General features: G+C 38.8%; 4 protein-coding genes across 4 annotated transcripts; 2 read left to right on the plus strand and 2 right to left on the minus strand.

Moving 5' to 3' along the window:
- Positions 1-292: 292 nt before the first annotated feature.
- On the minus strand, positions 293-2,576 carry LOC137941205 (polygalacturonase 1 beta-like protein 3). Its single transcript, XM_068786520.1, has 2 exons — positions 2,404-2,576; positions 293-2,315 (listed from the first exon to the last, which is right to left on the minus strand). The coding sequence occupies exons 1-2, from the start codon at positions 2,509-2,511 to the stop codon at positions 486-488; spliced, it is 1,938 nt and encodes a 645-aa protein (XP_068642621.1). The 5' UTR covers positions 2,512-2,576; the 3' UTR covers positions 293-485.
- Positions 2,577-5,437: 2,861 nt separating this feature from the next.
- LOC137940305 (uncharacterized protein At4g28440-like) lies at positions 5,438-12,682 on the minus strand. The gene is made up of 3 exons (XM_068785286.1): positions 12,575-12,682; positions 10,628-10,856; positions 5,438-6,132 (listed from the first exon to the last, which is right to left on the minus strand). Exons 2-3 carry the CDS (start codon positions 10,848-10,850, stop codon positions 5,942-5,944), a joined length of 414 nt encoding a protein of 137 aa, XP_068641387.1. The 5' UTR covers positions 10,851-10,856; positions 12,575-12,682; the 3' UTR covers positions 5,438-5,941.
- A 1,206-nt stretch (positions 12,683-13,888) lies between these two features.
- Positions 13,889-19,646, plus strand: LOC137940306 (diphthamide biosynthesis protein 3-like). The gene is made up of 4 exons (XM_068785287.1): positions 13,889-14,290; positions 17,896-17,948; positions 18,283-18,335; positions 18,964-19,646. Exon 4 carries the CDS (start codon positions 18,978-18,980, stop codon positions 19,227-19,229), a length of 252 nt encoding a protein of 83 aa, XP_068641388.1. The 5' UTR covers positions 13,889-14,290; positions 17,896-17,948; positions 18,283-18,335; positions 18,964-18,977; the 3' UTR covers positions 19,230-19,646.
- A 1,025-nt stretch (positions 19,647-20,671) lies between these two features.
- On the plus strand, positions 20,672-22,574 carry LOC137942025 (uncharacterized). Its single transcript, XM_068787696.1, has 5 exons — positions 20,672-21,093; positions 21,183-21,428; positions 21,732-21,813; positions 22,028-22,242; positions 22,347-22,574. Exons 1-5 carry the CDS (start codon positions 20,843-20,845, stop codon positions 22,465-22,467), a joined length of 915 nt encoding a protein of 304 aa, XP_068643797.1. The 5' UTR covers positions 20,672-20,842; the 3' UTR covers positions 22,468-22,574.
- The last annotated feature ends 1,017 nt before the right edge of the window (positions 22,575-23,591 follow it).

The raw sequence follows: 23,591 nt of genomic DNA on the forward strand, positions 1-23,591 counted from the left end.
ATGAACCGGGATTGTACTCCGTTTTCATCCAGATCCTATCAATTATGGCAGAAAGAAATTTTGACTGGCCTTCCATTATCGTTATTCAGATCCCTTCCATTTATGGATTGTTAAATCCCATCTCCGAGCAGAAAAAATTAATGCTCTGAAACAGGAGCTGCACTTCATTCAAAGATGTTTGAAGTTCTGTTTCTCACTAAAATTATTGCGAGATTACTACATTAAGCAACGGCTTTTATAATGTAAAACATTAAGAATGCCAGACCCTTTTTTTTGTTGATGAGAAGAAGAGTTTCACAGAAGAGGTACGACGGAGCCTTTTATTTCTCCAATCAATCCCACTGATCGGTTTTACCGTGGAGAGAGAAATAGAGGAGTTACAAACACTTATTAACTACCACTCTATCACGCGACATGACCACTCAACGACTACTTAGATTCAAATTCTAACCCGTAAAACAAACAAAAAACTAAAGCTTTTCTGGTTAATGATCGGCGACCACCCAGGTCATGTCATTCTGGAATATCCAGTGGCAAACTTCAATCTTCCCGGGCTCACCGCCGAGAGACATGAAAGCACCATGACCAGGGCCCCAGGCCGAGGTGTCTATGTGGCAGATTGCCACGCCTTGATTTATCTTCTGCTTCTTCACCACGTCCAAGATTTCGGCTTCGTAGACGCGAACCGTGGGCACCGAGTGACAGAAATACACCAAATACGGGAACAGACTCTGGTGACATGAGACGCTCTTCGTCACTTTTCCTCCGTTCAGTCCCACCACGCGTCCGATCTCCACCGTCCCTTTTGACCCTCCTAGACTCTCCGTGCTCTTCACCGTTACATCGTTGCCCAAGACCTGAACCGCGAAATCGACCATGTCCTCCGCCGATGCCACGCACCGCTTCGTCTCGCCGCGGCTCGGCTCCCGCTCGCACTGCTTCAGCGTCTTTCCCACGATGCTCGCTAGCGTGGAATTCTCGTCCGAGTTGAAGATCTTTACAAGTTCCCTCATCCGGGCTGACGAAAACGGAAGCTTCTTAGCCAGTGATCGCGGCAGGAATGACCGCGGCGGCATCTTGTCGGCGATGTCCGGCATCTTCATCACCGTTCCCTGCTTCAATTTCGATTCCCTGAAGAATTTTCCTTCTTCCACCACCCACCTGTTCGTCGTAATGCCTCTGCCGGTTTTAGACGAAGACCTCTTCTCGTATTCGGCGAAAGAAATTGTGTTCTTCTTCTCGTAGTCTTTGAAGGTGGTGTTGTCGTTACCGTACGTCTTGAATCCGATCAACTGGTTGTTCGCTCCCTTCCCGTACTGCTTGAACGCGTCGGATCCGGGGTTCGCTGAATGCCCATAATTTGTAAAAGTAGCTTTCGCGTAGTTGGAGTTTTTGGCGTAAGACGAGAAGGAGTCGTCTCCGACGTTGGATTGATTGCGGTAGCTGTTGAAGGACTCCGAGCCGAAATTCCCCCTGTCGCCGTAGCTTTTGAAGGTGTTCGTTGGCACGTTGCCGTTCGTGCCATAAGAAGAGAACGTGTCATTAGCGGCAACCGCCGATTCACCGTACCCGGAGAAAGTGGATCCCAACACGTTAGAGTCCTTCGCGTAGCTGGTGAAACTGGTGGGTATACCGGTGCCTTTTCTTCCGTAACTGGAAAAGGACTGATCGCCGGCGTTCGTCTCGTCGGAGTAGGAGGCGAAAGTTCGAGTACCGGTCCCGTCCGTGTCATAGGCTTTGAATCCGAGATTGGGTGCGTTGCCATTCCGCCCATAGTTGGTGAACTCCCCGGAATTGCCGAGTCCAGAGACGGAATAGCTGGAGAATTGGTCGGAGAGGACGTTGACATCGGGGCCGTAATTTACAAAAGTGTCCCTGTGTCCGAGAGACTCGCGACTGTACCTCTTGAAGGAGTCAGCAACCACGTTTTCCCCGTCAGAGTAGTTCTTGAACGAGTTTCCATCCCCAAGGGCACGGGTGCCGTAGTTTGTGAAATTCTGATTAACGTAGTTGGTGAATTCAGAATAGCCGTTATGTTTGGCTAGAGAAGGAGACGACTGAGGAAAGCAAAAGAGGTTAGCCCAGGCGCAGAAGGAAGGGAGTTGGGTAGATAGCGCATTTCGGTCGGCAAGGCTCTGCAGAATAGCAGAGTTCTGGGGAGTGAGAGGGGAAAGCTTGGAAAGGAGAAATGTCGGTTTGCGGAGTCTGTTGGGGATCTTCTGTGCCCAGTAACGAAGAAACGAAGCCTTGGGAGTGAAAGGGTTGTTGGCAGTTGTGGTGTGCGCAGTGGTGGTGGCTACCGCATCGATTGACACCTGCAAAAGTGGACAAAGGAAATCAGGAAAAATTTAAACAACGGAAACAAATACTCTTTTTAGGAAAGAAAGAAAACTCAGAACTCACCGTTGAGAGGAGGAGAAGGAGGAGGAGGAAGGGACGCTCCATTTTTGTTCCGGTGAGAGGTGCAGTGGAGAGTGTAGTCAGGGAGTTTAAATAGACGAGTTGTTTCATTGCACGGTTGAGTCTTGATGGGAATGGATGTTTGGAGGAGAATCGAGGGTGAGATAAAGAGTGAGCCAAAGCGAAAATGAAGGGGGTCACTCGTTTTGAACATCAACCTGTTGTCGCCAGACGAGACGAGAAGCAACTATTCGTAACAACAAAATGTCAAACCTTCATTAACGTTACAATATGCATCATTGAATGCGAAACATTGAATACTTGGATTGGAGGATTGGACGCTAATAATGCGAAAACGGACAATTGGACTGCACGACCTTTTGAGAAATTATAGGCTAACGCATCACAATGACGAGTTCGAATTCCACTTCAAACGGCATTCTCCCTTTCTTTGTCCACTTTTTTTAATCCTCTAAAACGTCCATTCAAACATTAATATGCTCCATTGCAAAGTGTAATCCTCTGGTTTTTCGACTTGTGAAGGCGCGGAGGACTTTTCAATTCATTATCACAGTTGTTGAAGTCTAAACATCAATTTTCTAGCTTTTGATCTGTCCACAATGATGCCACTTCTCTTTCTCTCGTCCGGAAAAAGAAAAGAATCATCTAATCTATCTGTTTCCAGTTCGAATGCCGCATATAGATTTGTTTTCACTTTTCACTTGGATTAAGTAAGATATCAACTGTTTCACAAAAACCAAAATTTTTAAACGTCTCCGTTCTGGTACTGGAAAGCAAAGTGCGTCACTAGAAAAGCTGATTCTTTACCCTCTATATCCAAACACGATGCCGCTCGACTTACCGTTCCTAAACTGATTCTGGGGAAGAGGGTCCCGATCACTACAAAGACTGGACTAGTGCTAAAAAAACAAGCACTGGACGAAGATCTGGTTGCTATATCTTTCTCTTTCCAGGAAAATGGTGATTGACGACATTGAAATGTTCATCAATGCAAAATATGCTTCTAGTTTGGTCTATGAAAGGGCTACTTTTCAATTTACGTCCCCAAGTCCCCTTGGCTAGCATTTGGAAATTGCAAACTCTGAGATTCGACCAAGATGTGCCCTTCGCTGGAACTGATCCGCTGAATGCAACATATCATCCCCAACCTGGGGAGGCTCAAGTTTCCAGTTTCACCTCTTTGTTCGATTGAAAACGGGAGCTTCTTCGCGATTGTCATCCGAAGAGATAAACATCTTACGTAACCAGTTATCAAGCATGGTCTTCAAAATTAATAACTCCCCCTGCTCTGAAGTAGTAGTAGAACGACGTGACTGAATGCATTCTGTTTGTGATAGCAGATACACGAACTGATAAAAATAAATGTGATAACGTGCCTGATTCAGAAAATCCATGACGGAAGTTTGCCATTTGAAGGATCTTTTTCTAGCTAAAAGAACAGAAAGAAAAAATGAGAATTTTTTTTAAGGAGGCTATAACATGTTCTCTTTTCTCAACTTCTTCCAGTCAAGCCGAGTTTATGAAAGATTTAACATGCTTCGAGTTCCAGGACAGGATCGACCACTGCAGCTCCTTCTTTTCTTGGGAACAGTTTCCTAACAGTGTTCCGTCCACAACTGCCACCATTGTTTCGCAAACAAGGAGTCAATTGAATTAACAAAACCATAGTTGAGTCCAGGTTGGTCGAGAAGCTAGCACTACGAAAAGCAATTTTCAGTAGGGTTCAGTAATCAGTGCATGTCGGTAGCAGATGCTCTGCAATTATATAGTGGCTCATCTTCTAGTTTCACGCACTGCTTCACTGTGGGTTGCAATGAGTATCAGCGTGCTTAAAGAGAGACATGAGTTGGGCTGCTTTATTCTTGCCCAGAAGGAGAGACATGGGTGAAGACGTTCAGAGGGAATAATCTCTAATAATAACCAAGAACGACTTAGGGAGATGTCTGTGGTTTTTCTCTATGTTTATCACTTGGAACGAGACTCAGATACATAAAGAGAACAAAATGATAGGGTAGGACCCTAGAATCGTAGCGAAAACAGCTCATCCCTGACCAATTCAGATTGATCCCTTCATCAGTTGCTCTTATATAAATTTTAGATGATGTTCGCAAGATAAACAGGGCATCTTCTTAAGCAACAAATCAATCTGGAGAGGCTGATTTTGATATTCGATCCAAGTGTCCAAAGAGTTGATGGAATTGAAAAGGGACGCAGCGAGGCTCATGACTTATGAAATGATGAGTCGAGGTGGAGAAGTTTTCTCATTCCTCCTCTGTCAATATTTATGTTTCTGGAGTGTCTGAATTAATGGATTCAAATGATTCTTTTGCAGACTCCCTATTCATTCTTTAGGATTTGCATAACTTACTGTTATATTCAACTAAGATTTCTCCCATTTTGTTGGTGAGAGAGATCCTCGTGCTTGTACGGTGATCTTCAAGAATCACACGATTCATGACGCACAATAGGGTTGTTCCTAAGGCAGTAAGAGATGGCCAGAAGGGAAACAACAAGAAGCGGGAGAGATCGTTTTGATGCCCTGATTTCTGAATTGTTAGACGGTACTCATGTCTTTTCACCCTTCTCTTCTTCGTCCCTCTACTTTTCTTGGTGATGCCCCCAACGTTATCGGCAAAATCTCTAAAGCTTCATTTACGTCCGGATTTGCAGCTGCCTACGGTGATTCTGACTGACTAAATTGATTAATCAGACACTTCTAGTCTAGTCGAAGAGATCTTGAAGCTGCATTTCTATTGATATAGATTGCTTGAACATGGCTGGGCTGGCAGTTCTCGTGTTATTCGCTGTTTTCAGCTTTTTCCTGCTTTGAGAAGGACCGAGCTCGAGCAGAATGTCACGGGCTCCGTGACAAGAAGCTTATGGTTCTAGCTGAGCCATGGTTCAAACTCGGGTGGGCTAGTTTGCCACCCCCCAAGTTCTCAACGGTGGATTACGCGCCTAAAGCACCACACAAACAATAACATTCCTCGGCAATATGAATAAAGCCACTCACAAATTCCACCAACCAAATGAAAATTTGCATCCAGACAAGCAAAAAGCATGGGTAAAATGAGAACTAGATTGGAATAACATCGTACCTCATGTACCAAAGCAACCATCAGGTACATACCAATAATTAAACTTTCATAAGCATCTGATATAGCAACCAAATTACTCAAGTATGAGTTCTAACAGGTAGGACTTGCAAATTCTTTAATCCGGTGCAAGAGCAATCATCGTTACCAAGTGAACCTTTGGACCGATCAGAATTTTGTCCACACGTTGCATTGAGCTTTGCAAGGTACGATCGGACTCCTACTCAGGGTAGCTTCTCATGATTGTAACCTGTTGGTTCTTTTTTTTTTTTTTTTTTTTCTTTTTCTTAAAGAGAACTTTTCCAGGGTAACTAGGTAACACTAGCAGACCAGGAATAAAACAGAAATACTACTTACAAACCTTATAAAACCGCTTTCGCTTTCTGTGCAGAAGTAGTAATAGTGGGATGTCATTTGTTCACTGGTTATTCTTCCACGACATTCACCAACTCATATTCCACTAGTGACAAGTTATTGTCTTCCTTTACCGTGAAATCAGCAGGATCAGTAACTTCAACACGGCCCCACTTGTCCACAGCAAGCCTCATGGATCCCTTGAACATATCAATCTTTGCATTTCGCAGGGTGACAGTGGTATCGGTCTTCATCTTGTCCACTGCACACAAACACACAGAACAAGTACAACTTTATTTGGCCATCAGTTTAGAAGAGATCAATCAAATTGAATAAAACAAAACTAACAAAAAACTTAGCAGCATAAGAAACATTCCTGTTATATGCAGGAGTAAAAGGTGTAGCCCAAATTATACCTTAGCCAGTATTAACAAGATCAAGAATCACTTCCACTATCCCAAAATTATAAAGAAAATAAAAAGAAAAGAGAAACAAAAGGTGGGCCATCAAGATGAAAAATCATTTCCACAAGGCCATCTATTCCATTCATATAAGACAGCTTACAGAAGGAGAAAGGTAACTGCAAACTATCAACAAAACACAAAGCACCCTAAAGTCGTTTTAAAGAATATATGTGAATAATCAAAATAAACCAAGAGGAACGACTTCAAATCACATGCTTCACCAAAAGGTTACGCCAAGACTAGTGGACAACCTCACTTTTTGGTTCAAAGTCTAATGGGCCTATCCCAATTCTTTCACAAGGCATTCTTGCAAAGAGTCGAGCCTAAGCAGTTCAAGCCTATGTGACCAATGCTAGCATAGCCCTTTCAACCTTAGGGGATTTAGCTCTAGCAATTCCGATTGAAAAAAGAGAGACAATCTATTCATCTGATCACTGTCACAACCCAATAGCAGATATGTGGCCATTGGGACTGTTTTGCTCCTTCTCTGTGCACATTCGATACATCCACCGACACTTCTTAGACCATTCATGCCCCATAGCCAACCTATGGATGAACACCAGACATTCGGACCTAATTGGCAAGCTGTGTGCTCCAGCATAAAATAAACCCAATAGCAGATATGTGGCCATTGGGACTGTTTTGCTCCTCTGTCACATTCGATACATCCACCGTCACTTCTTCTTAGACCATTCATGCCCCATAGCCAACCTATTGATGAACACCAGACATTCGGACCTAATTGGCAAGCTGTGTGCTCCAGCATAAAATAAAGCCAACAGCATTTACTAAAATTTGAAATAACCAGGCAAACACTCTTTTCCTGCTACTGACCATCCAATGGCTGTTACCACTCTTTTGGGTTTCAGCAAATGGATAAGCACCAGCCATTTGGACCTATCCGGAGAGTTGTGGTCAGCATCAGATAAAAACCAACAACCTTTTCTAAGATCTGAAGTAACTCAGTCAAAGCCCCCTCCTTTCCTACCACTGACAATCCAATGGTTAGGCACCCTAAAATAGGAAGCCATGTCTCAGTCACTTGCTCAGCCTGACTAAGGAATACAAGTAGACCAAAATAAAATAATCACGGGCCTGTCTGGGCCAAGATTAAAGTTTGTAACTGAATGAGGCTGATCTCAATCAACATCTCTAACAGAATGATATAGCAACTCTAGAAAAAAACATAAAGCAACACGTTCAAATAAAAAAAGCATAAATCATCCAAGATCAGAACGGACATAAAGGTGAAGGAACATTTTCTTAAAATGCAAAAAGGTGTAAGAACATTTTCTTAAAATGCAAAAAGGTGTAGGAACATTTTCTTAAAATGCAAAAAAGTGTAGGTACTTCAACACCCATTTTTTTCAGAAAGAATACTTTAACAACTGTTAGATACTCCAATGACGGAGAGAAACATTAATAGGAACACTTCCCACTTCATAATTTAACTTTTCCTTCAAAATAACCAGGAGCATGATCCAGAAAATTAGGGTCAGGGACGCATTGTTACCAGAAAAGATGAGACAATTAGTACAAAAAATAAAGCAGACCAATTAACACAACCCTTCTTCATTTACTTTCATATAATTTTCTCTTTTTTTTACAACCCTTCTTCATTTACTTTCATATAATTTTCTCTTTTTTTTAGTTCTTTTTCTTTCACTTTAGGCTATTTGATGGCTCCTTTCTGGTCATTATGTCCCTTGGGAGTGTCTCCTAATAGTATCTTTCTGTCATCTTCAGTGTGCACCATGTTCAGTTTCAGCATCTTCATATTCCTTCGGATAAGGCAGGATCTGTTCGGCTGCTGCTTGCAGCTATAGGATCACTGCTGCTTGTTCTGACTCGTATTCCTTCAACTACACTCAGGAACAAGAGAAAAAAGGATTTTTTTAAGCTGCACCAGCACAACAGAGCTCTGGAGACGACAACTCTCAAGCAAATTTTGATAGATAATATCTTCTTTTTTTTAATAATAGACTATCTTTGACTTGAATAATTACATAGAAAACATTTATTCTCATCATTTTTTATGTTGACTAGAAATCTTAAGGATCTCACAGCACTCATACTATTCCATGCATGCAATGAGTAGCCCATGTAGACATTTCAGTTAAAGATATCTTTTTCAGCTTCAGTGACATCTAAAATCACAATCCAAAAGAGGCATGATGTGAAGTGCAAGACCTGAACAAAACCAGCACCAAGAATCGGTTCTAACTATTGGCTTTCAACTGATGAACAACAGAGTCCAACAATACCCTACTAGGCTCAGTTGAGAGGTCTGCAGAACACACTTTTTCTTAAAGATGTGTTTATTGCGAACAACGTTTCAAGAAGATGCAACAACCACTTTTACTTCTTAATTGAACATGACATGTTCCGAACAGAGAAGCAGTTACATGAGTACAGAAAAGATATACAAAATAAAATTACTGAACCAGTTTCACAAGTATAGATAAGTAATGATGATTCTCGGAAACTCTTAAACAGAAGCATGTCAGCTTGCCTCGCGAGTAAGAACTTAGCACATTAGAGTATTCACCTTAGTTTTAAACACCTAGTCACTGATTTAATCAAAAATAAAAATAAAAATCAACCACCCCAACTCAGGGCAGTGAACTCAGCCATAACTATGACTGAACAAGGGACTGCTACAAATATGATGCGAACCACATTGGCCACAAATACAGCAGCTAATAACATTGATGATTGCAATTAATTAAAGCTGTTCAGCGGCTTTTCATTAGAAGTCTGAATGGAATTACAGGTCACAACGGCAAAGCCTGAAAGAGATCAATGTTTAGATCACATAACTCCAATGTACAATGATCACCACTCAAATTAATTAGATGAAACCCCAACAAACAGCTAATTTAGAGATATTAACACAGATAGTGGAAAAAACTTTTTTGAATTATGTGAGTAGGAGAACCCTGACATTGAACTAAACAAAGTCAGATACAAAAAATTGCAATGGAAATAATACTAAACTCAGATTTATCTACAATTTCAAAAATCTTATTTCCCAATGAGTATTTTAAGTTTGCCTAATTAAGGCTGACAGACAGATTGAATCAGAGGCAAAGTGCTTGCTGACATTGCATGCAGTAATCACCACATATCCATAAACCAATACTTTAAGAGATAAATTAAGAGAAAATACAATCATAGTACAAGGAAGTCTTTTCTTAAATTCCCTTCTAAGAAAATTCCTTTTTTTCCGAAAATATCCATTCTAAGAAATATCTAGGCATCAGCAAGTTGGAATTTCCTTGTGATCACGCACAAGCCTACTGCTTCGACCAAAGACAATGGTCTGATCACTTTGTGTCAACAGTACATCCTTGAACCAATTATCTAATTGCATAACGCAAATGCACAATGAACCTACAAGTAAACCTTAGATATGGAAAAGGACAAGTGTTCACAATTCAAGCACAAATGCAAGATCTCAATGAGGCAGGGTTAGTTGCACCTCTATGAGCATAACAAACTACAAAGTACAGAAATCATAATTGAAAATTGTAATCCCCTTCACTACACCTATTTAGACTAATCTGCAAAGACTCCACAAGGAATACAGAAGCTTCAAGTAATTGGAGTTTTGAAACACATATAGAACATAATCAATCATAAACAAAACAAGCATTAGGAATCATACAATAAGAAACAATTCCATAAAAGTCAAATTGTATCCAGTGCAAACCATGGTTGATTGACAAACAGTCATCCATTTCCCACTCAGTATTGTCAGAACTTTCTAACAAATGTTAAACCGTAATTCATAAAATAAAATATTTATTGGTACATTATGATACTAAATTTAGTGAAATAATCACATCTAAAAGAGAATATGATCTATGGGAAAAAAATTACAAAAGCTGCAGAACAATGTCACTGTGATCTTATTTTCTAATTCAAATGCGGTAAGAAAGAGTTTGGTAGGTACAGCAACAAACAACAAATGACCCAAATATCATAGAAAATCTCTAAATAAAGCAAAGTGCAATTCTACATAAAATTTTGTTGATATTTTCAATATAATTAAATCCTTGATGAACCAGACTACCATCCTTGTTGATATTTACCATTGAACCAGACTACCAAAATATGAGTTATCTATGTTAGCAAAGACATTTTGGTGTCTAAAGCTGTTTTAGCATTTTTTTTCCCAACGAATGCCCAGCATCCTAATCCACCCCCCACACCTTCACCTGTAGATACATATAAAGCAAATTTGGCACTTTTCAGAGAATGCTTCACCTCCCCAAGAAATAAGAATTATACCTTGCTCATTTCTAGCTGTAAAGACAATCACCCCAGTTTCATCTCCAACCAGACACTCGGCAATACGCATTTGACGAACTTGAGGTCCATCAGGGCGGCCCTTCTGCAAAACCATTTTTGAACTTACCACCTTCACAGTCAGGGTGTGGCCACTAGTTCCAGGTCGGAGTTGTTCCACCTTAGTAAATACTGGTTTCCTCATTCCAGGCTTAGCCTCAGCCATTTGTAACTATCCATTAATAGCAAAGCAGATCAATCATTTGTTTGAGAAGGATGAAACAAGAATAAAATGTCTTACAACATTCTGATGAGATAAGTATGCCAGAGTTAAACAACATTTCCTTTGCAGGAAGAAAATATCAATACATGCATACACCTTCAGTTCAGTTCTTTCAGAAGAAGAAGAATCGAGAACAAAATCTTTATCATAGGTTAAAGAACAAAGTTTAGAATCATAAATCAAAATAATTCCACAATAAATACATTTACTGGAGGTTTAGAAGGTTCAAAAACTAATAAAGAGGATGAAATACATCATTTGTTAGATAACATAATCACTGGTCTCCACAGTGACTGGATGCAGATAGCAAAAAGAAAATTAATGCACGGTTTCTAGCAGTCTGTGATGCTAACTAGAATCATCAAAGCATAAATAGGGATCCTAAGATGGATTAAGTAAGAGATAAGAGGTGGCAATGGAAACTAGGGTCACTGAAGTCTTTACCATGTTGAAGACGGAGGTATATAACTACGACAGAGATTCTTTGAGAAGTCAACCTCTCTTTTGGGTTCAATGAGAAGGTAAGCATCAGCTTTTGGAATCTAACTGGGAAGTCATAAGCGCCAGCATAAAAGAAAGCCAACAACCTTTCCTACAATATGAAATAACCAGGAAAAGATCCTCGTTTCCCAAGATTGAAGGGCTATTGGTTGTCAAAAACAATCTCTCTTTTGAGTTCAACCACTAAATAAATACTTGGACCTAACTGGGAAGCCATAGCCTCCAGCATTAAATAAAGCCAACAAGCTTTTCCGGGATTTGAATAAACCAAGGCAAAAGCATCTTTTTCTGCAATCGATGGGGCATTGAGTGTGAAAGGCAGTCTCTCTTTTGGGTTCAACCAGTTAATAAGCACCCACATTTGGACCTAACTGAGAAGCCATAGCTTACAGCATAAAATACAGACAAGAAGCGTTTCTAGGATTTGAAAAAAGACAGGGCAAGACCCTTCTTTCCTGCCATGGGACATCCAATGGTTAAGCAGCGTACTATGAGATGACCCTAAATACTAAACTATAGGATTATGAGACGATCAGATCCGAAGCAATGTTTCTTTTACCTGTTGAAGCGAACTTGTGAGTCCAAGATGGCCAGAATAACAAAATAATGAGCATGGTGGGGCCAAGATTAATGTTTTTCAAAAAAGTCTGAATCAACATCTACGACAGAAATATAAAGCAACTTCAGCGAAAGCATAAAATAACACACTCCACAATACCACCAAGTTTGGGCAAAGAAACCCAACCAGCTGGATGGTACTACTGAAATCCAGATAATAGAAACATAAGATGAACTCAACGTGCTGCGCAGCACCTTTTTGTAATAGTAAAGCAAAAATCTAATTTTACACATACAGTAATAACAGAGATAACATCAACAGCAAATGTAGACAGAGTACACCCAAGATCAGAATGGATAAAAAGGTGTAGGCACATCAACAATTATTCCATGCTCTAGTGATGGAGATGAACATTAATAGGAACATTTGCAACTTCTTAATTTTAACATTTCCTTCAAAAAAAAAAAAAAAAGCACCGGAAGTATGACCGGCCGATTAGGGCGAGCGAGGAGTGCGTCGCCGGCAAAAGGGATTCCGAAGACCTCAGATGGACCAAATGAGAGATCAGAAATGGCGATGAAAAGACTAGAATTAATGAAGTCTTTACCTTGTCGAAGACGCAGCGAGAGGAAAAATCAACACAGTGGTTCGGATTAAGAGATCAACCTCGGTAGCCTCAGACGGCGAGCATGGACTTGGCATTTTGAAGGACAAGGAATGTGGGGCGTAGCCGTTCGATCTGAGGCATTTTTCTTTCGTCAATCTGAACCGTACAACAGGATTCCTTGGGCCTGGGCACTAGAGAGCGGTGACTCAGACCCGTTCAGAGTCTGCGACATGCACGAGTAAAAGAGGCCCGCATCTAGCCATCTATTGTCATGTGGGTCCGGGAGGTGGGACCCAGCTCTGGCAATAGACGATTCAGAAATCAGAACACGCTACTGGCAGACAAGCTTCACGTAGAGCGTCTAAGCGAATGATAAATGGAATGGATGAGGACGAACCGAGTTCTCTTATTTGGGATTTCATCGTTTATTCTTTCGTTTGACCGTTATAACCCATGGTTTAAACTCAAAAGACAAGAATATCCTCCAGAACTATGAGAGTTTCTATTTGTAAAAAGAGGTCACTTTTGGAAGATAAAAATGGCTTCCAAAACCCCCTCTTTTTCTTCTCCCCAACTTCTTATCTCTCATTAAACTAATTCAATTGGATTTTAATCATATCACTTTATTAATAAAATATTTAACTTATTTAATTATATTAATGACTTTTAATATTATATTAAATTATTAATTTAAGAGTGATAATTAAGATATCGTAAAATAAGAATTTGATCATGTATCTAGACTAAATATTTTTGTTTAAGTATTCTATTTTTATATAGTTAATTTAATTAATGTTTTTATTCTATTTTTATTAATTTAAACAAAAAATTATCTCAATTTTTAATAAAATACCTATTTATCTATTTGTTATATTCATAGATTTCTATAGTATATTAAATTAGTAATTTAAGAGTGACAATTTAAACATTATAAAAGTAACCATGGTTGTTTAGGTGTATTTTATATATATATATAATATTTTATTTAAAAATTTTAATTATTTTCCTTTTTTGTTAATTAAAAAGTAAAATAAAAATATATTAATAAAGTTAAATCTATGAGAGTATTTTAAGCACATTGACAAAAAAAGTATTTTATTTTTATTTTCACTAATTATCTAATGGAAAATAAAAAAATTATGAATTTGATTATTATTATTCCAAAAAATAGTTAGTGAAAATAAGAATGTGATCATTATCTATTTTCACTGATTTTAGGAATAATAATGATAAAAATTTTATTTATCTATTTTATTCTAGGGGTTAAAGTTTAAACCCTAAGTACTTTATTTTGCTTCCCCGAATCGCCATCTTTACCCATTTTCTACTGATTTTGCCGTTTATTCTCTCTTACACCCTCATAATCTTCCATTGCGAAACAAAATCCCCTCGACACTTGCGAGAATCTCGACGTCTTCTTTCCCTATTTTTTTCTTATTCCCCAATATCATCTCTGTAGCCGCCAAAAACGTCGGAAACCCTAAGAGCACCCTATTTTACTTCCTCAAATTGCCATCTCTACCCATTTTCTACTGACTTTTCCGTTTCTTCTCTCTTACAACCTCATATCCTTCTATTGCGAAACAAATTCCCCTCTGTCCTTGCCAGAATCTCGTCATTTTCTTTCCCTCTTTCGTTCGTTCTGTTATCCCCGCCGATTCCGAGCTGATAATCTCGCTTGGCTTCGACTTTCGCCGATGAATCCCCCAAGGGAAGGTTAGTTAGCTTCTTTCCTTTTTTTTTTTTTTCTCTATTTTTTGTTCTCTTTACTTGTTCTATGTCCTTGCCATGTCTATTTGTTGGACCATTTCAGATTGTTCTTTTATTGTAATTTTTTTTTTACAATTTTTTGCCATTATTTTTTTTTACAAATTTTTAGATTACTGAATGGGCGGGGACGGGCGGCGGCGCCGTTCCTTTATCAACCCCGTCCCCTTTTTTTTTTTTTTTTCGTGTTCACGTTTCGAAATCGAGGTTCGGGCTCGACCTCAACCTCAACCTCAACCCGACCCTCGTCCACCCTTACCAATCTCTAAATGTGAAAAGAAAACCCAAACAACAATACGATCTATTTCTTTTAGAAGCATTTATCTGTTCAAGTATTCTTGAAACATAAAACAGCCAGCATATGCAATGTGAATACCATTGAGAACATGAATTTAAAAGCCAGAGGCAGAGAACAGCACTGTGAAGGGACCTTTGTTACAATAAGAGATGGTAGAGAGACCCTTACTAAGCAAGAGAATCAACAAGCTGATTAGCTTATCGCCGAACAGATTTGGTGATAAACAATAGAAGTTGGTAACATGTCTAAAATGAATTGACTATGAAGGCATTTACATTGACGTACTGTTAAAGGACATGCTTTTTACTTTTTCAAAAGGTATAAAGGCTTTAAAGTGAACATCAAGTTTCTGTACTTCATTTCTAAATGTAATCTCCATATTGAGAACAATAGACTGATTTGATGGAAGGCAGATCACTCAAGGATACTAGAGAAAAAAATGACAGTCCTAGTGAGCCATAAGTTCTGTCTGATCTTCCAACCATAAATTGTCATTGGAATTAAAAAAATACATATGAAATTGTTCCCTTAAGAAGTTCTTCTCATACTTCCATTATATCTTAAATGCTGTTGACAAGAGAGGATATTCTTCCAACCAGCCCAGAAAGCCAAGGATGTTCTGAGAAAGCAACAGAATGAAAGGAAGGCAAATGAACCCAATGATCACAGATGCAGCAAGCATAGAGGAGAACCTTCTGTTGCTTGTCCTTTTTGGATGCAGAATTTTATTGTTGAAAATAAAATGGAAACAGTCCATGTAGATAGCATCAATTTACTTATCAACTTAAGCAGATGGCCAAAATTACACGATGGGGAATGTAAAAAACAATTCATAACAGAACTTTATGGTACTGATTGCTGCTGTCGAGCTAAGGTTGATAAACTTTTTGAAGTGCTTGTTGGTCTGCCCTGGAAGTGATAGTGGGAAGGACTTGCAGAACAACTGTTGCCTGGCCTAATCAACAGAGAATCTCAAATCTGCTCAGAGTATGTAACAAGCCATCTACCTAATAGGGATTATATACATTGAAGCGAATACCCACAATTCCCTCTCTAATTAGCTAAGAACATCCAGAACCATGTGGGAAAATAATGCAAGTTCCTAGACAAAAGGAGCAGATTTTTTAGTGAATTTGTACGACTGAAATCTCCAAAACAGTTTCTAGCCTTCCTCACCAGAAGAGAATGGGGAGAGAAAGAAGAACAAGTTACTGTTGACAAATAGAAAAAGAATTAGAACACTAAAAAATGTTACCTTGTAGAGTTTTACTGCTGAAAGGAGACATTAAATGAAGAGAAAGGATAGATAAGACAAAGTGGTTACCTGTAGGGTGTCGTCATTGAGAGGAAGAACTAAAAGCATCTGGCAAGGGCATTCCAACAAAAAATAACGTTTTTGATGCGAAAAGAAGTTCCAAAACGACAATGCAAGAGTTGAAACTTTGGTGGCATTATCCAACTGATCAATCTCAGAGTTAAGTGCAAGAGTGAAGCTAAAAGGATCGACCAAAGAAGCATGTATGAAACTACCATGGATTATGAATGAGGTTGTCCTAACCACACTAAACTAAGAAATGAGATTTTAGAAAGCAAAAATAAGGAGAGATCACATTTGAATGGTGAGAGCTGAAGCTTCCTAGTCCTAGAAGAATGTTTTCTAAGCATTTTAGATAACAGAAAGAAAATGACAACCATGAAACTGTGATACAAAACAAGGCCTGGAAAATGTCTTAAGGAGAGGTGTCTGTATGTTGATACATCTTGGATTTGAGAAAATTGATTATAATAACTTTTAATCGCTCTTGGCAGTGAACATTTAGCAGAATCAGCAAATTGAAAAGTAGGTGTCAGTGCAAGGAGTCAACAAATCCCATTCCTAAGCAATGACATGCCAGCTGGTCTTGATAGACTTGGGACTGTCATTGGTGAAGGTTATCATGTTATTGGGAATATAATTGGTTAGTCATTTTAGGATAAGACTTTGGACCCAACTTCATATGGTATTAGGGTAATTGCATATACCAAACTGTCCTCGTGTAGAAACCACAAAAGAGGGCCTACGCATAAGGGAGAGTGTTACAAAAATAGTCGCATATGGATTAGTGAGTAAAAAGATCTTAGGTTTATTAGTTGGCAAGAACCTTCCTATCTTGACTAGTCATTTTGGGATGAGCCTTGGACCCAACTTCACATAAGGATGAGATGACTTATGATTTATGAATAAGTTAACCAAGTCATTATTATAGCAAAAAAAAGGATTGACAAGAATACAACTTGTCTATGCCGATTGGCCATACTTGAAAATCCTCAATCAATCTCTTGTTTTAGCAGAGGGTGTACAGATTTGTACAACAAATGGTTGACCCATTTTGTTAATGACTTCTATATATCATAATAGCTTCAAAGAAGATCTACTACCTAGGGTCCATTTCAAAATGACTCAAGTGCAAGGAAATGAATATGGACCATGACTGGTACAAAAACTAAGAAATAAGTAGAGCAAGTTCAGCAGCTTTAACCTAAGGTTGTTTGGTCTAGTGGTATTCTCTTTACATCAGGTGCGTCAGGTCGCAAGTTCGAATCGCGCCACGCCCCTCTCAAAAAAAAAAAAAAGTTCAGCAGCTTAAGAAATTTACTACTTCAAAGGATGCTCTAAGTGTAGAAGAAACTCAAATGCTGGTAAAGTTTATCTATGTGGAGATCTTCCTAACCCCTTTCTAATTATCAAGGTCTTCATTGACACTATAGTGAAGCTGCTCTATTATTTATATTATTCAAATTACTTGAAGAAAACGATGGGATGGTACCCCTAGCAAAAACAGGTTTAGTTATTGTGAAAATGTATCCTAACTTATAGTATTATCACTTGTGACAGTTGAAACAACATACGCTGTGAATTGTTTTACCTCTTCTGATTGAAAGAGCACAAGAGTATCCAATTGCAACTGTGTAAATATAGACATAGCAGTAGTTTTGCTTTTATCAAATCCTCCAAAGACATCAAATTAAGGTTGTATGTGGTGATGGAAGTGGTGCAGGTTTTATAAACCTGACTCTGCCCCGCAACCTTACCCACCATCCCATCCCAAATATTGGAGGATTTGAAAAAAAGGACATTGAAGGTTCCTCACACCCCCCCCCCCCCCCCCCCCCCCCCCCCCCCTTTTTTTTTTTTTAAATATTGGCTTTGTACACTATTACATTTAATTTTTTGTCGATTACTTATGACTTTTTTTTTTTTTTTTAATTTTAACAGGACTGAAGTTTATTACATAACTGGGACTTAAGTTTATTAGTCAAGCAATAAAGGTATGCTTTTAACTCTGTAGGGATATGGGTTACATTTAAAGATTTTGTTTGTTCAATATTTTTATTAATATGTTATAGAATTTTTTTGTTCTATCGTCATTCTCATTTGCTCTTCTATTTCTGTATCAATGATAAAGATAGTCACATTTTATTATTTACATGGTTAAGGTCATTGTCGACATTTACCTTTGAGTCTTGTTATGTTGATTTCTTCTCAGATTTCTTCGTTTCTTTCATTTTTTTTAAAAAGAAAGTACTTCCACACAAAATTTACACTCTTCAATTTTTGTCGATTACTTGGGACTTTTTTTTAATTTTTTTTTGCTTTGAACAGGATTGAAGTTTATTAAGTAAGCAGGACTGAAGATTATTAGCCAAACAATAAAGGTTAGTTTTGAACTTTTAGAAATGTTTATTATTTTTTATTTATTTTTTAGTAAGATTTTTTTTTTGTTCAATCTAATATCTTTTTTATTACTGGTACAAATGTGTTTGTCTATAGATATGATGAGTAAGAGGGGTTTATTTTAATCTAAATAGGATTATCATCTCTTTGAGCTATGCCAATTGATCTCTAATATGCTCTTGAAAGGATGCTTATATTTATTTCTTTGCTGATTGGTATTTAATTTTTTCATTATTCTTTTTTAGTCAAATGGCATTTCCTTTGTTCCTTTATGTATCTTTTATTTTATTTTTTTGGTTTTTTGGATTAATGGATTTTGTGGATTTGGCACGGATCTGGTAATAATATGAGAGAGTAATGGTTTGATTTTTATTCTTCTGTGGATTAACGTCTCTGCTTTTGCTTTGCTTATATAGTGTTGAGGTTTGTTATTTATAAAAGTCTCATTTACAAGTCTTCAACTTTTTACTAAAGATAATATTACTCACTGATAGAGGTAATGTTTTTAACTAAATCTGTGTTTGATCTTGTAGCAAACAACTAGATATGAAGGGACCTTCGATTTTATCTATATGTTTACTCAAAAAAAAAAGTTTTGTTATCATGTAGCATAATCAGACATAATGTCATACGATGATGTGGAGATTGAAGACATGGACTGGAACGAAGAGTTACTGGCTTTCACATACCCTTGCCCATGCGGAGATCTTTTCCAAATAACAAAAGCAGAGCTAAAAATAGGGGAAGAGATTGCTCGATGCCCTAGCTGCTCGCTTTATATAACAGTCATCTACAACCAGGAAGATTTTATGGATTCTGATCAGAACAAGAGCGTAGAACCTGCAAGGCAGCAAAGGGTGGTAACTGTTGCATAAGAAATAGGATAAAAAATTGGCTGTCTGATTTTTGTAGCATTGTAAATCAACGAGTTCTTATTTCTCTTATCCTAGTCTGAGTATTGATAAAAAAAGATGTTAGTGAATCATGTATTGCTATTGAGCATTTACGCATAGTTTGAATTTGATGGTTTGAAAATGTGAGTTTTCTCAGAGGTTACACATTTTGGTATTGTACTTAAATAGTAGATGGATGCTGCACTGAATAGCAAGCGTTTCCTGGGGCTCAAGATGTTAAGACTTGTTTGGATGGTCGAGGAATCGGATTTTCTTTCTGTGGCTTTTCTTGCTAGGAACATGGTGCAATTATTGAATTATACAGGAACTTCTGGTTTTGGATGCCAATTGGATTAATGGCTGAGAAAAGCTATGCTGTCTTTTATTATATTACCTTAAAACAGGAATTATCATTGTTGATTGAGAGTTGAGACTGCTCATCATTTCTGTTGTAAGTTGTAATTCTTGAGTGATAAAATTGTCTTAATGTTACGTTTCGTGGATGTTATCTCAAGGATCTTCGTGTTACCAAAAGATCTTTGATTCTAACTTGTTCCAGTGAATATAGGAAAAATAAAAATATTTGCTTTGTCGTGCGATAGAGGGGAAAATTTGGCTGTGCAGTTGGGTTGGAATTGTAAAAAAATTCCCCTGTACGATGTAGTGGGGTTCCTTGCTGTTAGAGATTGCTTGAGAACTTGAGAGAGGAAAGGGTAGAAAAAGAGAGGGAAGAAGACTACGAAGAGATGGTAGAACTGAAATGGATATAGAAGATAAAAGAGCAGTGGCCGTCATGTACCGGAAACTCTTGCCCCAGGGTTACTTTGTGAATCCCTACAGGCGCCAGTTGATACTCAACATGACCCACACGAAAGCTTATTTTCTCTTAACAGGTTATTAGCTTGTGACTGAGAGAGTTTAGACAGAATTTAAAGGTATTGGCTGGCCAATTTCCCTTCCTTCACGATGCAATTTTGAGGAGGGAAATCTTCTCCCTTGTCGTACTGCACGGCATCATTTTACAACCCATCAAGATTCTATCAGCAGTCGCCTACAGGACCATCAAGAGAGAAAATTTAACTAGTCTGTGCATCAATGGTTGTGCCAGAGATGTGAGGCGTCATTGCATGGTTTGGCATGTATCTCCTCCATACATCCCCACTGTAACCTGCAAATTTTGGAAGATATAAAAGGCGTTGGATCTGTTTAAGAAAACTTTCTATAGCCTATGAAACAGGATATTGTGATCCATGTCTCTATTGGAGATTAGTATCTCCTATCTCCTACTTATCATAGAATGTTTTGTTCCAGCAAATCCCAGCAAATTTTAAGGTACTAAAAAAGAGTAATCTTCCCCAACTCAGATTTGCTAGCAAGGGGCTAGTCCTCTCCAATTACATGAAGAGAATGAATGGAGGCCATTTATAGAGAAGAATGAGTCTTATCTGTTGTCCCTATGTGAATCATGGGTGCTGATTTGTATCATGGGCCAATCGACTGGCCTGAATTACACCTTCGTCCCTTTCCCTCCATACGCTTGAAATTCAGTTACCAACAGTTGTGATTGTGGTCAGCGTTCCCTGGTAAACACACAAATGCCAATGTCAATCTCCTCTATTCCTTTTGTCCCTCCGAAAAGCCCTAGAATTCCAATACAGACACCCCTGTTAATTTCTTCTTCCCCTTGCTCTGCATCTTCCCAGAACCCTAAAAACACCCCATTCCTCTCCAAAACGATAGCTCGACGTCATCTTCTCGTCGCTCTCACTCCCTCCGTTTTCTTCCCTCTCTCTACCGCCCATGGCCGAGGCCTCCTCCAGATGCCCCCCGTTCGCCTCAACAATAGGTAAAATACTTCACCCCGTCTTTTCCCTCACTACCACCCCCAACTATTGAGCTCTGACTCGGTAACAACCCCTTGTTCGGTCTTCAAAGGTATTTTTTGGTTCGCGCCGGGGAGTCTGAATTTGAGAAGTTGGGTATAATTAACACGAACCCCGTGGCAAAGACTTCGGTGGATAGTGGGTTGTCGGAGGAAGGGAAAATACAGACAGCAAAAGCAGCGCTGGAATTGAAGAAGGTGGGAGCATGCGAGGGGGATTGTTGGATCTGGCCTTCTATCACACAGAGATCCTATCAAGCGGCAGAGATTATAGCTGCGGTGAATGAGGTTAGCCGGAGGTAAATCCGTTACCATTTGGTTGTTTTGGAAGAGCTAATTAAGGTGTCTACTCGTTTTCCTGTCAAAGTAGAATTAAAATGTCAGAACGTCTGTCTATCAAAATTTGAGAAATCCATATTAAACATCGGTCTAGGTATCCCTGTAGCTTGTACGAGTTAAATCGTCATATACGTCTTCTGTGACGAAACGGCGGTAGGAAGAAGATACCACGCTTCCATTCTGTAATTGACAAATGTGATTCCAGATGATCTCATTGCGTCCTGAGACGATATAATGTTTGTTATTCTCTGCTTGTATCACAGCCGCATCGTTCCTGAGTATAGCTTTCTGGATGCTCGTGGGCTAGGATCATATGAAGGAAAGAGCTTGGAAGCTGTGATGGAGGTAATGAGATTTTACAAGTATTTCTGGGTCGATAGACGTTGATGATAACAAGCAGCTATTTTAAAAAAATATGGATTCCTGAACTCTTCGAGGATCATTTTACAAATGCTCTGGTCAGAAATAGATTTCACTCCGTAGGTTTTTCATTCAGGCGGAGCTTGAAGTTCCAAATCCACGACTTGTTTTTATCTTTTTCGATTTTTTTAATCTGCAGGTCTACGCATCAGACAGTGTTTCTCCTAACAACAAGCCGCCTCCCATTGACGATGGAACCCCGAACGAGAGCATCTCAGATGTCTTTGTTCGTGTGATACAGCTAATGTCCATTCTTGAAACCCAGTACTCCGGGGACACTGTAATTATTGTCTCTCCAGATTCAGACAACTTAACAGTTCTACAAGCTGGTTTACTCGGACTTGATCTTCGCAGGTAAATACCATATTTATCTTCTTCCACTTTCGCAGAGAAACCTGCACAGCTTTGAGATGCATTTGCACAGTATTGAATCATGTCTACAAATGATGTATGGACAGGCATAGGGATCTCTCTTTCGGCCCGGGAGAAGTTAGACTGGTTGATGCAAAGAGCATTCCAGCATCCAAGACGCCTGCCTCTGCTGTTTTTAAATGCTTCAATCCACCAAGTTGTCGGTGAAACATCACCCCTTTAATGTATTCATGCCTCTTGGATCGATATGATCATGTCTGCAGAGATGGTTTACAATTAAGATCAGACGCTCACCTTCAAAATTAAGAAACACGAAGCGTGCTTCTTCAAAAGACAACTAAGAAAAATAGAAACTCTAAAAAATATAGAGACAACCTTGTGGAAGTTTAGGGTTCAATCCCACTGTCTTTTGGGTTTGTTCTTTATATAGCTGAGGAGATTAAAGTAAAGTCATATTTTGATTCTTGAACGAACATAGGGGTATGTCTTTAATGACTCAAATACATGTGTTTTAAGGATCTAACTAGCAAAAATCTGCAAAAAAACTGAAAAAGTGGGCTTCTCACTTTCACAAGGCCATGGGATTCACTTGTTATTCTAATTCTGCATGTAAACGTGCATAATTGCATAGAAGACATCTTTGTGGACAACACAAATTAAGTAACCAGATCACAAAAGGAGATCCAAATCTCTATATCGTCATAGGCTAAAATAAACACAAGTACAAAACAAAGGAGATCAACTAAAATGGATATGAAGACCAAATGACATTACAATTTACAAGCATTAAACACTATATGTAAGTATTAAACAGTAAACACCTACTGATTTGTAAGTATTACATAGTAAACACCTACTGATTTGTAAGTATTAAACACGAAGAGCGACGTCAATTTATGAAGAGCTCACAGAAATGGCCTTTCTTCACAGCTCACAGAAAGGGAGAAATGGCAAATGGAGAATATGCATGGAGAAATTTTTGAATAGAGAGTTATATCTCCCTTTCGCCATTTCTCCCCAGTATCAAAAACATCGTTTCAGTTTCGCTAGTAATATGGCGAAATTGCGTTTTTGAATAGCTCACGGAACTTCTAAAATTTCATAATTTGCAGCGTCCAGTTCCTTTATTAACATATTTCATAATTTCAAATGTTGACACCAACAGAACCGCCGCTCATCCGAGTTTTGCTCATTTGCTTAAACCAGAAACCAATTTTGAATTCGATTCGAGATAGGGTTTATTCAAACCGAACTGAGCCAGCTCCTAGCCAAGTTCGAACTATTAAAAAACCCAGTTCTTATACCACCCCTAATAGTGATACACAGCGAAT

Source organism: Aristolochia californica, unplaced genomic scaffold (assembly GCF_029961685.1).
Source record: "Aristolochia californica isolate CCGP_79_NKW_82.1479 unplaced genomic scaffold, dmAriCali1.0.hap1 SCAF_9, whole genome shotgun sequence".
Classification (NCBI taxonomy): domain Eukaryota; kingdom Viridiplantae; phylum Streptophyta; class Magnoliopsida; order Piperales; family Aristolochiaceae; genus Aristolochia; species Aristolochia californica.

What these genes read in the sequence shown, in the direction of transcription:
- LOC137941205 (XM_068786520.1), bottom strand. Translation starts at nt 2,511, where the DNA reads ATGAAACAACTCGTCTATTTAAACTCCCTGACTACACTCTCCACTGCA. An exon ending in TCCTTCTCCTCCTCTCAACG is followed by an intron (nt 2,316 to 2,403) that starts GTGAGTTCTGAG and finishes CCACTTTTGCAG; the next exon opens with GTGTCAATCGATGCGGTAGC.
- LOC137940305 (XM_068785286.1), bottom strand. Translation starts at nt 10,850, where the DNA reads ATGGCTGAGGCTAAGCCTGGAATGAGGAAACCAGTATTTACTAAGGTG. An exon ending in TACAGCTAGAAATGAGCAAG is followed by an intron (nt 6,133 to 10,627) that starts GTATAATTCTTA and finishes GTTTGTGTGCAG; the next exon opens with TGGACAAGATGAAGACCGAT.
- LOC137940306 (XM_068785287.1), top strand. Translation starts at nt 18,978, where the DNA reads ATGTCATACGATGATGTGGAGATTGAAGACATGGACTGGAACGAAGAG.
- LOC137942025 (XM_068787696.1), top strand. Translation starts at nt 20,843, where the DNA reads ATGCCAATGTCAATCTCCTCTATTCCTTTTGTCCCTCCGAAAAGCCCT. An exon ending in CCCGTTCGCCTCAACAATAG is followed by an intron (nt 21,094 to 21,182) that starts GTAAAATACTTC and finishes CGGTCTTCAAAG; the next exon opens with GTATTTTTTGGTTCGCGCCG. An exon ending in CTCGGACTTGATCTTCGCAG is followed by an intron (nt 22,243 to 22,346) that starts GTAAATACCATA and finishes ATGTATGGACAG; the next exon opens with GCATAGGGATCTCTCTTTCG.